Source organism: Pogona vitticeps, chromosome 5, assembly GCF_051106095.1.
Source record: "Pogona vitticeps strain Pit_001003342236 chromosome 5, PviZW2.1, whole genome shotgun sequence".
Classification (NCBI taxonomy): domain Eukaryota; kingdom Metazoa; phylum Chordata; class Lepidosauria; order Squamata; family Agamidae; genus Pogona; species Pogona vitticeps.
The window spans coordinates 4,066,566-4,082,390 of record NC_135787.1 but is presented as its reverse complement, the minus strand read 5'-3'; the positions used below and the strand labels follow the sequence as shown (position 1 = coordinate 4,082,390).

The window sequence follows — 15,825 nt, the reverse complement described above, 5'->3', positions numbered from 1 at the left end:
TGCCAAAAGGTTTCACTGGCCAAGATCCAGGGGGTGTTCTTTGGCCAGATTGAGCGCCGACAGAATTGGAAGTCTCTCCTTGCCACAGCTTTCCATTGGCAACGGAAGGACAGGAACAGGTTTCTAGAGCGCGCTGGGCAGCTGCTGGAGGGAGGGTCCATCCATTCAGAGGTTGCAGAAGTACAAGTACACTCTTGGATCCTGGCCACCATTATCTAAAACATCCAGTACGTCAGTTTTTAACTCTTACTAAATCAATGCGCTGCTGGTTATAGGGCCCAACAGAGGACCCTGTCTGGTTCTGAAACAGATGACCCATGTCGCTTGTGAGTTGAGGTTTTGTGGATTTTGCCAAAGATCGGATGGCCCTCCAAGCGCTCCTTGGCTGTTACATTTGAATGGTTTTCTCTCTGGGCGTGGAGGGCGGTTGCGGCTTTTGCCTCGCTTGCGTAAAATCACATGCATGCCTATGACCCTTGACTGCACCAGGCCACTCTATTAACATCCCTACATTTATTCACCAGCAACTGCTCCGGGAGATGCAACAGATGGCCAGTCGCCCCTTTGCCTCCATCAACGTTGCCTTAGAAACAGATGAAGAGCCACCGGATCTCATCGGCGGGAGCGTGAAGGTGAGGGGGGACCATCCGTAGAGGAGGGCCATGCCTGTAGTTAACATTCAGGGGTCTCAGTCGTGCTTGACCGAGGGGAGGGGCAGAGGGAGAAGGGAGCGAAGAAGCAGCCGTCTTGGGAGTCTCGCCACAGAGAAGTCGTAAACATTTCAAAACCCAGCAGGCTTGGGTTTTGATCTAATTTTCTTTCTCCAGGCTGCTCATTTGCATCTCTCAGGTTATGTTGGTTTAAATAAAAGTTGCAGCTCTTTTTTAAAAAGATTTTTTATGCCTCCTAATCAAGGAGGATACAGTTTAATATAGCAGAACAGTTGGTTGGAAATAGCTCTAGGTGCTGCTAATAAAATCTTCCTTCCAAAGTCTTTCAAGGGGAGAAATTGGGGGGGGGAGGCTAATTGGCAGCGTTTTTTAAAACCTTGGGCATAGGATACGTTTGCAGCTGAAAGGTCCATGCCTAGGAGTAGAGGAGAGAAGCAGCCCTCACAGCACCCAAACGTGGTCAGACGTGAAGCGGAAGACACCGGGCAGAAGAAGACCCCAGGCTGTTTTCTTTGCCATGAGCTTTTGAGGGGCTGTAGACCGCTTGCTCGGAGTTAAATGAAGAAGTGGGACACAGCCTACCAAAGGTTTTGCCGAATAAATCTTTCTTGCTCCTTTTTTGTTTTCCTAATCACCATGTACGGATGTGAAAGCTGGACCGTTAAGAAAGCTGACGGGGGAAAAAAATCTGATTCCTTTGAAAGGTGGTGCTGGAGGAGAGCTTTGGGGAATGCCCCGGACTGCCAGAAAGACCAACAAGGGGGTCCTAGATCACATCAAGCCTGGTCTCTCTCTCTCTCTCTCGGGGGGCAAAAAAGGTTGAAATAGCAGCTCTCCTACTTTGGGCACCTTATGAGAAGACATGATTCTCAGGGAAAGACAATCATGCAGGGAAAGGTGGAAGACAACAGGAAACGAGATGGACTGATTCTCTAAAGGAAGCCATAGGTTTAAATTTGCAACAGCTGAGCAGGGCCGTTGAAGGCAGGACATTTTGGAGATGGCTCATTCATAGGGTTGCTGTACATTGGAGGTGACTTGACAGCTTATAAAAACAACAACAGCAACCGCAGGAAGGGCCAATTTGAAGGGATCAGCAGGGAGAGAGTTCTACCCATACTCTTTCCGGCTGCCTCCCACCTTTCCCTTTCTTGATGTGAAGGACAGCTGACGAGGAGACAGTTTGCTCCGTACGGCGCTTCCGCATGATCGGACTCCCTACTTTTTCAGGACCTCCAGTGGTGTGGGAAGATGCCACGTGTAGCAGACGCTTCTGTCCTCTTTCCCATGGTCCCCGCTCCCCTCGGAGAGCATCCCAGGCAGGGAGCAGGACTGGGGTGCTCTTCCTGCTGACACTTTCAGGTTCCCCCCTTCTTTAAACGTCTGAATTCTAAAGTCTTTGCCATTCCAGTCTGACCTTCTGCACGTGAAGCATCCTGTGTCCTGCCACAGAGAGACAGTTAAATAAGCCACCATTAAACCAGCTTGTTCCATGTGGGATTGTGGAGTTGGCCTGAGAGTCCTGGGCAACTTGGAATAACCCTAAATGACCGCACGGCACTGTTGGGCTGGAAAACGTAGATACGAAAAGGATGGACTGGATGAAAGATTTAGGCAGAATTTTTGGCTACTGATATAGCTGTTGAGGTCTGGGCTTTTAATATGGCATGCTGTAAACCCCCCCCCCCCCGGGTTACTTTTTATGATGTGTATGAAAATTGTTTAAAGTATCTAGATTTACCATACGCTGAATTGCACAGGCAGATTTCCCCGTTTTGCAGGGTGGGGTGTTCTATGTTTGGTTACGCACCTGATGTGTTTGTAACGGACCCCCAGCACAACATCGGAAAGAGCCGGTGCAGTTCATTTCATTTCATTTCGTTTTTATACCGCCCATCTGGTCAAAGGCCTCTCTGGGCGGTTTACAACATACACAAACAATGTCGTTAAAATACAGTTTAACAGAACAGAAAATAAAAATAATAACACACCCATAAACGGTACGGCCAAAACATCAAAATACATTGGCATAAAAACCTGGAGAACGTTTCTGTCCCATGCCCAGGACAGTTCCTGTGCTGCGTGGAGAAAATCCAGCCGTGGGCTGCTGACCAAAACATTCAGTAATGCAGAGGGGGTGGAGGAGGGAGAGCAGGCGGGAGGGAAGAGGGTCTCCGCTCCCCCTCCCTGTGGTTTGAGGTCAGTGGTGCACCTGAACCAGGGCTAGTCTTTTCCCCAGGATTAGAGAGAAGGCTTAGGCAGTTCCATGCAGGGGAGGAAGAGAATGGGACCTCTCTCCTTGGACACACGGAGGACTTCCCTGCTGCAGCCCGACCACCTTTTGCCCCATGTCCAGAGCAACTCCCCAGCACCAGCAACGTGGGACTAGATTTCAGTTTGATGTGTTCTTTGCACTTTGTAGAACATCAAGGAACCACCCTCTGGACTTTCTGGAGCAGGTGGTGGGCCCTCTTGGGCTGTTCCTCCATCACATTTTCACCCACAAAGGCCTTGTCTGCAGAAACAAAGAATATAGTCACAGAATCATAGAATAATGGAGTCGGAAGGGGTCTACAAGGCCATCGAGTCCAACACCCAGCTCAAGGCAGGAATACAAATCAAAGGATATCTATCAGGTGGTTGCCTGAGTTTCTCTTGAATGCCCCCCATGTTGGAGCGCTCACCACCTCCCGAGGTCATGGGTTCCGTTGTTGTACTGCTCTAACAGTTGGAAAGTTTTTCCTGATATTCAACCAAAATCTGGTGTCTTGTCACTGCACCCTAGGATGATCGAGAACCGGTCCTGCCCCTCCCCTGTATGACAGCCTTTGAAAAGTGCTACCCTCTCTCCCCTCATTCTCCTTTTCTCTAGGCTAAACATGCCCAGTCCTTTCAATCATTCCTCAGTAGGTCTTGGTTTCCAGCCCCCTGATCATCTTCTTTGCCTTCCTCTGAATTGTTTCCAATTTGTACACATCCCTCTTGAAGTGTGGTGTCCAGAACTGGACATAATGCTCAAACCAGTGCTGAATAGAGGGGGACCAGCACCTCGTGAGATTTGGAGACCCTACTTCTGTTAATGCAGCCTAAAATGGCATTTGCTTTTTTTGTAGCCACATCACACTGTTGGCTCATGCTCCACTTGTTATCTTGTGTGCCCTTTGCTTGGGGGTGGATCACCTAGGGAGGGAGGTCTCCCCATTTATCTTAACTCGCCTTGCCTTTCCTGTCCACCACACCTAATTCTCACAGAGCTTGCAGCGCTTCCCACCCAGCAGTTTCCCCTACAGGGATCACGTACGTGTAATGAAACGTGTGCGGATTGGCTCCCCGTCATTTGCCTTGACGTAACCTATCGTTGGCCTGCCAGATAGTAGAGAATAGATGGTTTAATGTCAGCGAGAGTCTTTCCTTCCCTTTCATGCAGGGCCAACTGGCAGGTCTGATGAAGCCGATATCATCTTAGGCTAATGTTCTGCAGCTGGATTCATTCCGCAATCATTTTCCCAATTAGTACGTTTCCTGCGGTGCGTAAGAAGTGAGTGAGAGAGTAACCATTTACCCAGTTAGCGCAATGGGTTCCTGAACTGGTAGGGGTGTAGGGCTGGCGGCTTTGAAAGATTGTGCCGTTCCCGCTCTTACATTTCGCTTATCTATAGGGCAGCCATTTTGGTTTGCTACTCAAGCATCTGCCAGCTTTTTGCCTTATGGGAGCAAGAGGAGCAAATGAACTCTAAATCTTAGCAGCTTGTTTTGTCATTAGTTACCTGTGGAAATGCTGATTATTATTTTTTCTGCAGAGGTGCTTAGAGTCAGCTTCAGAACTCAGCGTTCTTCATCTGGCTATTTCAAGAAGAATATTGCTTTGCTCTTGAAAGAGGTTGTGTTTTTTTTAATCATCTCTGGCTTTGTATATGCAGGTTTTGATCTGAGATTAGTGGAGAGTGAAGATGCTTGTTCATAGCGTGTAGTTTCCCCTTTTCGTCCATCCCGTAGAGTCAGGAAAGAAAAAAAAGAAACCAAATATATTCTTCCAGTGCAGTCGGTCCATCATGTGGCCTTAGAGTGGAAAGTAATTAGAAGGGGATTCAACTTTTGCAAACTCCCCCATTGCCAAGAAGCCCCAGGATCACCCCCACCCCATGAAACATAATTGGCAGTGGGGGCAGGATGGTATCGCCATGTTTGGTCTTTTTGGTTTCTCCCTCCCTCTCCTCTCCCGATCCCCTTCCTTTCCTTGGAGTCAAGACCAAAAAGCAAAAGGGCTGGAGGACTTTTGTAAAAGTTGAGGTGAGTCCGGGGAACTCTCCTAGGCAGGCTGTGGCAAAGGTGATGGCCCGGTCTCACTATGGGGCAATCCAACCGTAGGCCTTTGCCAACTTCAGAAGGGAGTAGGCATCCTTCAGTCTCGAGAGACAAGGGTGACGTGCTCTGTATAGAGGACTTGGAACAGCGTCTAGTGTGGCTGAGAAGGCCAGTTTGAGAGTGACCATCCCTTCCACACTGAAGACAAAGACAGTCTGCCAGCTCCCTAGTTTTGCTAGTTTCGGGACTGCCTCTTTGCCTTGGCCTGCTGAACAAGGACCTCTTCAGAAGGGAGTAAGCCATGTCAAATTCTGAGAGCTGGTATCTGACTCTCCTCTTCATCACTGATGAATGAATCCTCCCTTTCAAAAACCCAAACTCTCCTTCCTCTGTAAGGAATCTCCCCCCCCCCCGAACACCCCTTCTTCTATAGTGTTTTTAAACTCACTATTTATTTATTTTATTTATTTATTCCATTTATACCCCGCCTATCTGGTCAATTACGACCACTCTAGGCAGCTCTAAGAATCCCAGTTCACAAGTGTCTATTAATAGGTTCCAGTATGCAAGAACCTATTTGAATTGTGCTGGAGGAGACTCTTGAGAGTCCCCTGGACCAAGAAGAACAAACCTATCCGTTTTGAAGGAAATCAACCCTGAGTGCTCACTGGAAGGACAGATCCTGAAGCTGAGGCTCCAATCCTTTGGCCATCTCATGAGAAGAGAAGACTCCCTGGAAAAGACCGTGATGTTGGGAAAGTGTGAAAGCAAGAGGAGAAGGGGACGACAGAGGACGAGATGGATGGACAGTGCCATTGAACCTACCAACATGAATTTGACCAAACTTGGGGGGGGGGCAGTGGAAGACAGGAGGGCCTGGCATGCTCTGGTCCATGGGGTCACAAAGAGTCACACACGACTTAACAACAAACAACAATCACCGCACCACTCCATTTTTTTCTTCTTCAGGCTAAACAGGACCAGCTACCTGAACTGTCCATCATAAGACTTTGTTCACAAAACCTTTAACAACCTGCTCAGCTTTCTCTGGACATGTTCTGGCTTGTTGACAACCTTATTGAACTATGATACCAAGAGGTATCATAAATGGCAGTACTGCAGTCGAGACCCTGATGTTGCGAAAGTGTGAAGGCAAGAGGAAAAGGGGACGACTGAGGATGAGGTGGATGGACAGGGTCATCGAAGCTACCAACATGAATTTGACCCAACTCTGGGAGGCAGTGGAAGACAAGACGGCCTGGCGTGCTCTGGTCCATGGCGTCACCAACAGTCGGACATGACTTAACGACTGAACAACAACAGCAGTACAAGAACCTGAGAGCAAAAGAACTTGAGAGCCCACGTAAACAGGCTACTTGGAGCTTCTCCGTTCTCTTCGGCACCTCTGCTGGCGTTCTCTTCTTGCTTCTTAATTGGTGGACAGGAACACATTGCCCTTTGAGCGCTTGACAGAGTTGCCCGCCATGAGAAGCTAGAGATTATGCGGGCAGCAGACGTGTGCAAAAGGGATTAGCGCCATTCACATTCCACTTTGTTCTATAGGGTTACTTGGTTGCAGAGGCGACAGAAGGCAATAAACCTTTCCTGTTTAATGAATTTTTTCTCACTGACATAGTCTGCAACTATGTCGTCAAATGGCACAAGATTTGCTCTGCTTCTAAAATGGGCAAATTCAAAGTGTTTTTTACTGACCAAATGTCACAAAGCCAGGAAGAAAAGGTGGGAAAAGGGAGGAAGAAGAGGGAGGAACAGGGGAAGTTAAAAAAAGGAAGGAGTCAGTTGCCCCCAGGCTGGAAATGGGTGTGGATGGAGGACCCCTGGATGGGATGATGGGAGAGGCTGAGAGTGCCTAAAGAGGAGGTGGATTCCAGAAGAAGAAGGGAGATCCACCCCCACCCCCAGATTCTCTTATTGGGGAGAAGCCGAGGCGAGAGAGTGGAGGAGGCGGTTGAGAGAAGAGAAGGAAAGAGGAGAGAGAGAAAGGTGAGAGAGGCTAGAATGGAGAATAAGAGAGATGAGGAAAAAGTACTACAGGGAGGACCCTGGGAGGATCGAGACCCCGAGGGACGAAGCCCTGTGGAATGGCGATCGGGAGGAGGAGACTGTGCCTTTGCTAGAAGGTTCGACGGGGCAGACTGTGAGAGAGACTGGGTCCCTGCTGATTGACCGGGACCCTGGAACAATAGTTATGGCACCCCGTTCCTGTTTGAAGATTGGAGACCCCTTCCGGACCCGTCGGCAGAAGGAGGAAAGACTCATCGTCATGTCACAGACACTTGCTTGTGGTTAAATGCACCAATAAATCTTTCGCCTGTTTTGAAGCAACAAAAATCTACTGATTTCTTTGAACCGAAAGAGGAGGCGAAAGCCGAACCCTCACACTGGTCACGGCAATGGCCCACCTCCATGCACTGAGCCACTGAATGACCGGCTGCTGGACCAACAGGCAGAGAGGGCTGTTGCATCCAAGACTGGGTCACTGGGCAGAACAGGATGCAAGATTTGTTGTTTTTTATTCATTTAGTCGTGTCTGACTCTTCGTGACCGCATGGACTAGAGCATGCCAGGCCCCCCTGTCTTCCACCGCCTCCCGCAGTGCAAGGTTAGGTAGACCTTGTTCTTAGGTTCTACTGTGTTCCTGCAATTCCAGGTTGGGGACTGTTGGAGGTGAAGTAGGGTTTTTTTGTTTGTTTGTTTGTTTTGTTCTCAATCTCAATCCTAAAATCTTGTGAGGTTTCTAAGTGGAGTTGGACTCTGCTTTCACCGTTGCTTGATTTAGAAGTGCAATTAAAAAATCAAGCACCTTAAAAATCTAGTGATTCATCCTTAGACTTCGGTAGGGCTGATTATTGCTCTTAAAGCAAATATAGGCAAGCTTATTTTTATCCTTTGTTTCTGTTCGTACGAAGGATGTGTTTATTAAAGCCTCGGCCTTATCGCGTGGGTAATTTTCTGTGAATAGGAGCAGTGGAGCGAAACGGGAGGTTTTAAGTCTCTCGGCCGGTATGGTGAACTATGAAATCGCACCGCGGAGAAGGAGAGGTGTCAGACCTCAAGGGAAGGCAGTCCTGGCAGGAGCTTTGAGGAAGAGGGGTGCGAGAGAGAACGCAACACCACAGCACCTATCCAGTTCTGTGGTTGTCGCCTTGAGCGAGCTCAGAAGGCTTCTCATTGGTCAGAGGAGGAAGGGAGAAGCTTGGGATTCTGTGCTGGGGTTGAGGGGTAGCAGAGGACAGCTTGAAAAGATCGGTGTGAGATGGAGGCAGGACCTTCTTGCCCCGATCGGCCAGAGAGGATAGCAGAAGAACCCGGCTGCATCAGGCTACAAGGTCTCGTCCACCATTCTGTTCCTACAGGGGCCCACTAGCACCACCGTCCATCTCATGCTTCCCGGCAGCTGGTGTACACAGGCGCATCCCATCTCTGATTCTAAGCGGTAGCTATGGATGGCCTCCGGCCACTGGCTCCCAACCTTGGGGTCCCCGGTTGCTCTCAGACTAAAAACTCCCAGAATTCTTCACCACTTCACCTGCGCTGGCCAGGATTTCTGGGAGTTGTAGTCCAAGAACACCCGGGTTACCCAAGGTTGGGAACCAGTGCCCTAGATTTAGTGGCTAAAATCCTGTTGTGAAATAACCACACAGATAAAGGCTGTTTTGCAAGTGGTTTTTGCATTTTGACAGCTGCCTCTCAGACGCCCAGGCTTGCCATTGAGTGATCGATCGTTTGTGCCACGAGTGCATACTGTATAGAGGCATGTGATGGGCAGCTGGCACATTGTGTCCACTGCTTGTGAGTTTCCATTTTATGCTGCGTGGTTGCGTCAGATTTCTCATCCATGAATTGGTCTGATTCTGCAATTCCCTTGAAAGCCATTTAAATTGGCCTCCATTGCGACATGTTGCGGGAGTGATCCCACCCTTCAGCCCATGCTTCGGAGACCTGTCCTTCGGCCTAAAGTCAAATAGATTCATACTTTGCTTGAGATGGAAAGGGAAGCAGCAAGATTTACAGCTAAAGTAACCATTGTGATGCATTTTCAAGGGGCTGAGTTCCTACCGTCCCCTCCAAAAGCTTTCATTGTCTGGCATCATTTGTTTTAATAAATACCTTATTGAAATCTGATAGGAAGGTTCTGTGCCCAGATATGCCCTAAGCTGTGGCTTGAAAATGTTGCTTTCTCTTTTGGCCGGCTCTCTTGATGTTGTTCTCTTAACGCTTTAGCATCACAGCCGGGGACTCTTTCTTGAAAACACATGGCAATGTATGTGTGTGTGTGTGTGTGTGAGAGAGAGAGAGAGAGAGAGAGACCCAGCAGCAGCTAATGGCCGGCTCTTTAGACGCCACCTCTTGCAAAAACACCCCTTTTCCTTATGCCCTCTAATCTGTTAGTTCCCCCCCCCTTTATTTATTTATTTAAAGAATGCATTGTCTGCTCTAGAGCATCATTCTATCAGCAAAGCAAGCTGGAAGCCACCGTGAGCGATCTATGGCTGGGAGGTGCTGGCGATGGTGTGTCCATTATTTCTAGTAATTGAGTTCCAGCAGAATATATGACGCCCATTGGTCCTCCACTGCTTTTGTAAGGAAAGAATTATTTTGAACTTCAGCGCCTCTATGGGGAGTAGAAGTGCCGGGACAGAAGCTGTTGTAAATACCAACCTTCCTTTCTGTTGCAGGCAATAAAATAGGTTGCAGTGACTAATCCATCACTGTCTTTGTTATCCCTTTTAGAGACGAGACGTGTAAAAGTATTAATTCTGTTTTTTGTTCTCTGTCACTGCTTTGTTTGGTGTGAATTAACTTTGGGGTAACTTAGTTTCTTTCTCTTTCTGCCTAACATCTTTGTAATGGTTATTATGTGCTGTCAGGTCAGTTCCATGCTTCTGGTGACTCTTTCCAGGTTTTCCTTGGTACAAGGCACTTACAAGAAATAGTTTACCACTCCTTTCTTCTGGTGGCACTTTAGGACAGCATTTCTTGCCCAAGGCTACACAGGCTGGTTGTTCTGCTAGACGGCTTAGTGGGGAATTGGCTGCTTTTAATGTCAGGCTCTGCAATACCTGGCCAGCTTCTAACATCTGTAATTTGATTTTTTTTCCCATCCGAGCTAGGCTGCAGAGTGAGTACTGTATTCCGAGATCATGTCTAATGAAGAAAGAAACCAAGGCTTCATTTGGGGTCACATAAAAGGATTTTGATGCTAAATTTTAATTTGAAAAGAAAACTACCAGCCGTGGAACAGGGTTTTTGTTTTTTGTTGTTGAAATGGCTTCTGTGTGGGTTTAGCACTCATCATCATCGTCTTAGAACTGCAGAGCTGGAAGGGACCCTATGGATCAGGAAATCCAGTCTTTGTTAAGGAAGCGCCGTGGGGGATTCGAACTCTCAACATTGATTTCCACGGAGTTCTCAAGTTCAGGCCAAAGAGTGGTTCTTGGCTGCTTTCCATTGAAAGCATGTTGCTACTATAATAGATGTTGGGTTACAGTACCCTATTACCTTTTCAGTTTAATTACATAGCCCATTAAAATGAACTGCTTTTCTATCAAAATGAAATATAGTTGAGGATGCTTGGTACTTTATTTTCAACCCATGGGCTCTTTACAAGAGCCCCATTTGATAAAATTAGGGCTGTGTTAGAAATGTGGGCAGAGAAACCAGAATAACACTGTGGAAGAGACCAGGAGCGATGGAACAAGGATTTCAGATTCTGATTTTCTTTCAAATGCCAAGCCTCCAAGCCCTGTATCCTGGGATTCCAGCGGCAGCGTCCATCCATATCTCTCCAGCTGTGCCGATCTCTCTTCAAAGGCAACAGTTCTCCGGGGTTCACGTGCAGGGGCCTTTTGTAAGTCTTCTAGCTGACATCCTTTTGAAAGAGAAGGAGCTGGTCCCTGCGAATTCAAAGCGCACCCTCTAGTACAAAGCACTTAAAGATTAGGATAAACATGCTTTGTTTGGAAGGTGAAAGCAATGGTTAAGGATATTCGTGACTTTCTCAGGTAGAGATGTCTCCCTCCCTATTGAGAAATAACAAGATATAGAGCTGAAGGGGCAGAATTTGCCATCCAGTTCACAACTGTTGCAATAATACTTTTATGTAAAAAGCACAGACATCACCTTGCCGACAAAGGTCCGCATAGTCTGCAGAGGGTGACAGCAGCCCTGAAATTAAAAGACACCTGCTTCTTGGGAGGAAAGCGATGACAAACCTTGACAGAATCTTAAAAAGCAGAGACATCACCTTGCCAACAAAAGTCCGCATAGTCAAAGCTATGATTTTTCCAGTAGCGATATATGGAAGTGAGAGCTGGACCATAAAGAAAGCTGACCGCTAAAGAATTGATGCCTTTGAATTGTGGTGCTGGAGGAGACTCTTGAGAGTCCCCTGGAGTGCAAGGAGAACAAACCTATCAATTCTAAAGGAAATCAACCCTGAGTGCTCCCTGGAGAGACAGGTCCTGAAGCCGAGGCTCCAATACTTTGGCCATCTCATGAGAAGAGAAGAATCCTTGGGAAAGACCTTGATGTTGTGAAAGTGTGAAGGCAAGAGGAGAAGGGGACGACAGAGGACGAGATGGCTGGACAGTGTCACCAAAGCGACCAACATGAATTTGATGAAACTCTGGGAGGGCCTGGCGTGCTCTGATCCATGGGGTGAAGAAGAGTCGGACACCACTTAACGACTAAACAACAACAAAAAGGAGGCCAAAGAGAGCTGGTGGGATAGCTCAGTGGGTTAGGTCTCTGGCTCCAGAACCGGAGGTTGGGTGTTTGATTCCCCACGATGCCTTCTGCAAATAGAGCCAGCCTGTGTGGCCTTGGGCAAGCGGCACAGTCCCAGAGTCGCCCCAGAAGAAGAAGATGGTAAACCACTTCTGAGTAGTTTCTACCTAGAAACCCCTGAAAAGAGGTTGCGATAAGTCAGAATTTGCACGACACATTATTATTATTATTATTATTACTACTATTACTACTACTACTATGAAAAAGATGCAGTGTGTCCATAAGTTGGATAATGTGTGCAATTCTGGGCACATCATTATCTTTGAAAATGATATTATAGAACAGAAGAAAATGGGGTAGTTATAACAAAGAAAATTCACAGTATCTCATAACATGAGAATCTGCAGATGTTGAAACCAGCAGTACACCCTTCTGAGCTCTCAGAGATAGCCACAGTTTGGAAAGACACAACACACACACACACACACACACACAGAGAGAGAGAGAGAGAGAGAGAGAGAGAGAGAGAGAGAGAGAGAGAGAGAGAGAGAGAGGGAGAGGCTCAGCCCAAAGGCCACTCAACTGGAGTGGCTGACATCTTTTTGAAAGAGAAGGCGCTATTCACATGGTGCCAATCCATGTTACTGCAGCCACCCACAGTTGTGCAGAGGTTTCCGTGAACCTCGCATCTTCTCTTCCTCCAATTTCAAAAGGCCATGACTGAATTTATTCCTATCTGCACCAACTGGCACAAAATAATGTAGGGATCTCCTAAAAATAAGCTGATCACAGATAATTGGTGAAATACTCCCTAAAACCCTGTCAATGGTTTCTTGGCTTGAAATAAATAGACGTGTCTTCTATTCTGTGTGTTTGCCTGGTAACGTATTGGATTGCTGTTGATGTGTATCTTAAGGCAGAGATGCTTTCCTGCTGCAAAAAAAAATACAGGCATAATCACGTTGGAACTTAAGCTCTCTTCATTCATTCTCTTCTTTCTCTTGCAGACGGTCCCCAAACCCATAGCATTGGAGCCCTGTTTTGGCAACAAGGCGGCTGTTCTGTCGGTGTTTGTGAGGCTGCCAAGAGGGCTGGGAGGGATCCCTCCACCAGGGCAATCAGGTAAGTAGCCATCAAACCCTGGGGTGTAAGATCACACTTACACAGGCCACTTTCAAGATTAGATAGCCACCTGTCCTGATTTGTGCCCACATGTATTGAAGTCAGGGAATCATAACTGGTTTGAACAATTGGTTCTGATTGAGCCATCCTGTGCCTGGGTAGTGGTAATCCATTACTACTTGGTAGAAAGGAGTTCAATTGTGGTTTGTACATTTATTGCATGGAGCACTGTGTATAGTATAAATGGGATATCCTTCTATTTTAGGAGTGGCATCAGATTACAATAGGACCCCTATATCCATGGAAACAGCATCCCCAGTTTTATTTATCCACAGTCTGAAAATATTAAAAATATTAGAACAAAAAACCTCGAAATATGCATTTCCACTATGTAGTTACTAGAACTGGCCACTAGATTGGGCCAGAGACCATGCTATGTGTTCTTGTTGTTGAAGAATACATAGCATGGTCTCTGGCTCACTCCAGTGGCCGGTTCTGGTAATACATGGTAAAAATACTTTTTCCCCAGGTTTTTTACCATCCTATGTGTAGAGATTGCTATGGTCTGTTGTTTTCAGCATCCATAGGGGGAGACTTGAAACCAGTTCCCTGCGGATACAGAGGTACTAGTGTACCTTTCAGTTAGGGGAGAGTTTTCCTGAATTATGCCGTAGATATTTTGATGGTATGTGGCTTGGCCACGATGGCTGAAAGACTGCCTTCTCCCCTTATGTGCCCAGCTAGCCTCAGAGGTCCTTACTGGAGGCCTTGCTTTAAATCTCACTAGCCCAGGGGCAGAGATGGCGAGAAACACCAGACCCAGATTCCTCTGTCCCAGCACCTTAGTCATGGATCTTCCCCTCTCCCGTGGAAGCAAAACCAGCTCAGCTTCCATTGAGTTTCCAGTGAGCAGCTAGGAATGCATTGATCTAAAAGGCTGATTTGGGGGGGGGGGGGTTAAAAAATGGACTTGCACAGAATCTTTTGCATCTGCTGTGAATAATTTTGATCTATTGTGAATCACTTTTTGGAGCCCTGGTGGGGAGAAAGGTGATACATAAATATGCTGATTGGATGAATAGATGGAGGGAGGGAGGGAGGGAGGGGTGATTGAACAAACAAACCAAGGACATACCGCTCAGAGTGGTATAAATATACCAGATGGGTGGGATATAAATCAAATAAATAAATAAATAAATACCTTAGTAGCACATTGTGCTGACCAAATATAGCTAGCCTGGGACAAAACCGGTCCAGGAGTGCATGTACCACCTACCTGTTCAACCAACAGAAAGCATGCTGTCGTTGAGACTGCCATGCCTTGCCTCTCACTCAAGAGAAAGTTGCAGAATTGCCTGTCCGATCTGCTTGGATTTGGATCCCTGCCTTGAGCAGGGGGTTGGACTTGATGGCCTTAGAGGCCCCCTCCCAACCCCATGATTCTAGGACTCTGTGATGCTGAGTGGGGAGTGGCAGAAAATGTCTGCACCTTGTCTGTTTTGAGGGGTCGTCTTCTTCTGTAACCCTGAGTTCCTCTTCCGCCAGGTCTGGCTGTTGCGAGCACGTTGGTGGACATTTCACAACAAATCCCGATTGCCTACAAAGAGAAATCGGGAGTGGTACGAAATCGCAAGCAGCAGCCTCCAGCCCAGCCCGGGACCTGTATTTGATGCATGGACATCAGAACTGCTTCTTTAGAGTTTTAAACACAAGGGAGAACTGGGAGGAGGAGGAGGAGGACTAAGATTTTGTGGCACGAAGGAAACCACGGAGGACCCAGACAGACTACGTGGCTTGGAGCCGCCCGGCTTCTGTCTTGACGTGGGCGTCCCCCTTCGTTGGCTTTGCTGGACGCCGGCGCCATCCCCGACTCGCCGATCTCAGCCACGCCATCGGGCTCCACGTTTTTAACGTCGCTCTCCTTTCTCCGGTTAAAGCCTGCCCGTTGCAAGATCCTCGCCCGCCTCCGTCTCCCCTGTTGAAAGCTGGCATTAATCCAGAAGAGCCACATGAAGACGAGATGCGTAGCTTTTCTAGGTGGAAAGTGCTCTGTGCTGCTTGTGTTGGTTCCCCCCACTCCCACCCCCCAGTCGTACAAGAAAAGGTGCCGCACAAACAGATAACGTTCAGCCCTCAGCAGCTAAACCCCCGCAATTTAAGGAGAAGCTCATTCAAATCCCTCTTGGAGCCTGATGGTTATAAACATGCTATTTATTTCTCTCTTACGTTGATCTCTCTCTGTTATACACAAGACGGTCATGGGGGTCCTTAGGACTGAAGCGTTCTTATTGTCCGATCTGGCTATATGTTGTTTCACCTAAGGTTCCTTTCCCAGGAAGATGCATACTTCCTGGAAGTAAATACGTGGCCATAGTGGGATTCTCAAGGTTTCCTCTGTCATTGGAGAACCGAGGAACTGGTAGACGCGAAGGCTTTTTGTGAAACGACTTCCTTCTCTGACACTGGGCAGTCGATGGCCTTTTTTTAACTCTGCATCTCTCAACCCAGTGCAAAACATAGAGGCATGGGTCTCTTTCACAGCCGTGGAGCCGTGGTCACCGTGGAGGGGTCAGGGGGAGGCAGGGAAGGGGGTCCAGCATCCCCTGGTCCCCCTTCCCTGCCTGGTGTCCGGTCACATCAGTCCCTACAGTCGGTCGGCTTCCACTTGGGGCAGCTGTTGCACCGAGGCGTCCTCTCCCGCGGCCCTGGCTCTCCACCCAGTCCTGTCCTTTCTGTTTCTTCAGCTCTGTGGTCGATCAGCTAATGGGAAGGACCGCTTCCTGCATTATACTAGGGGTGTGCGTGTCCCAGAAGTGACTCTGGTCTGGTTTAATATCCTCTTGTGACTCCACACACACACACACAACTGACCACAATACCGGTCAGTAATGCCGCGTGTCAGATGTGCGTATTTCAGTGTAGCTTCAGTGCCATAAGGACCGGAAAGGAAGGTTGTGGGCTATCCATGGGGCACTTA

The 15,825-nt window shown here is 47.9% G+C and overlaps 1 protein-coding gene across 1 annotated transcript in view; it reads left to right on the top strand.

Moving 5' to 3' along the window:
- ATRN (attractin) overlaps positions 1-15,073 on the top strand; it is a 172,113-nt gene extending 157,040 nt beyond the window's left edge. Inside the window, exons 27-29 of the mRNA XM_020812892.3 lie at positions 525-632; positions 12,734-12,848; positions 14,394-15,073. Of these exons, the coding sequence (XP_020668551.3) occupies positions 525-632; positions 12,734-12,848; positions 14,394-14,518 (348 nt within the window). The 3' untranslated portion in view covers positions 14,519-15,073. The remainder of the gene's footprint in view (positions 1-524; positions 633-12,733; positions 12,849-14,393) is intronic.
- The last annotated feature ends 752 nt before the right edge of the window (positions 15,074-15,825 follow it).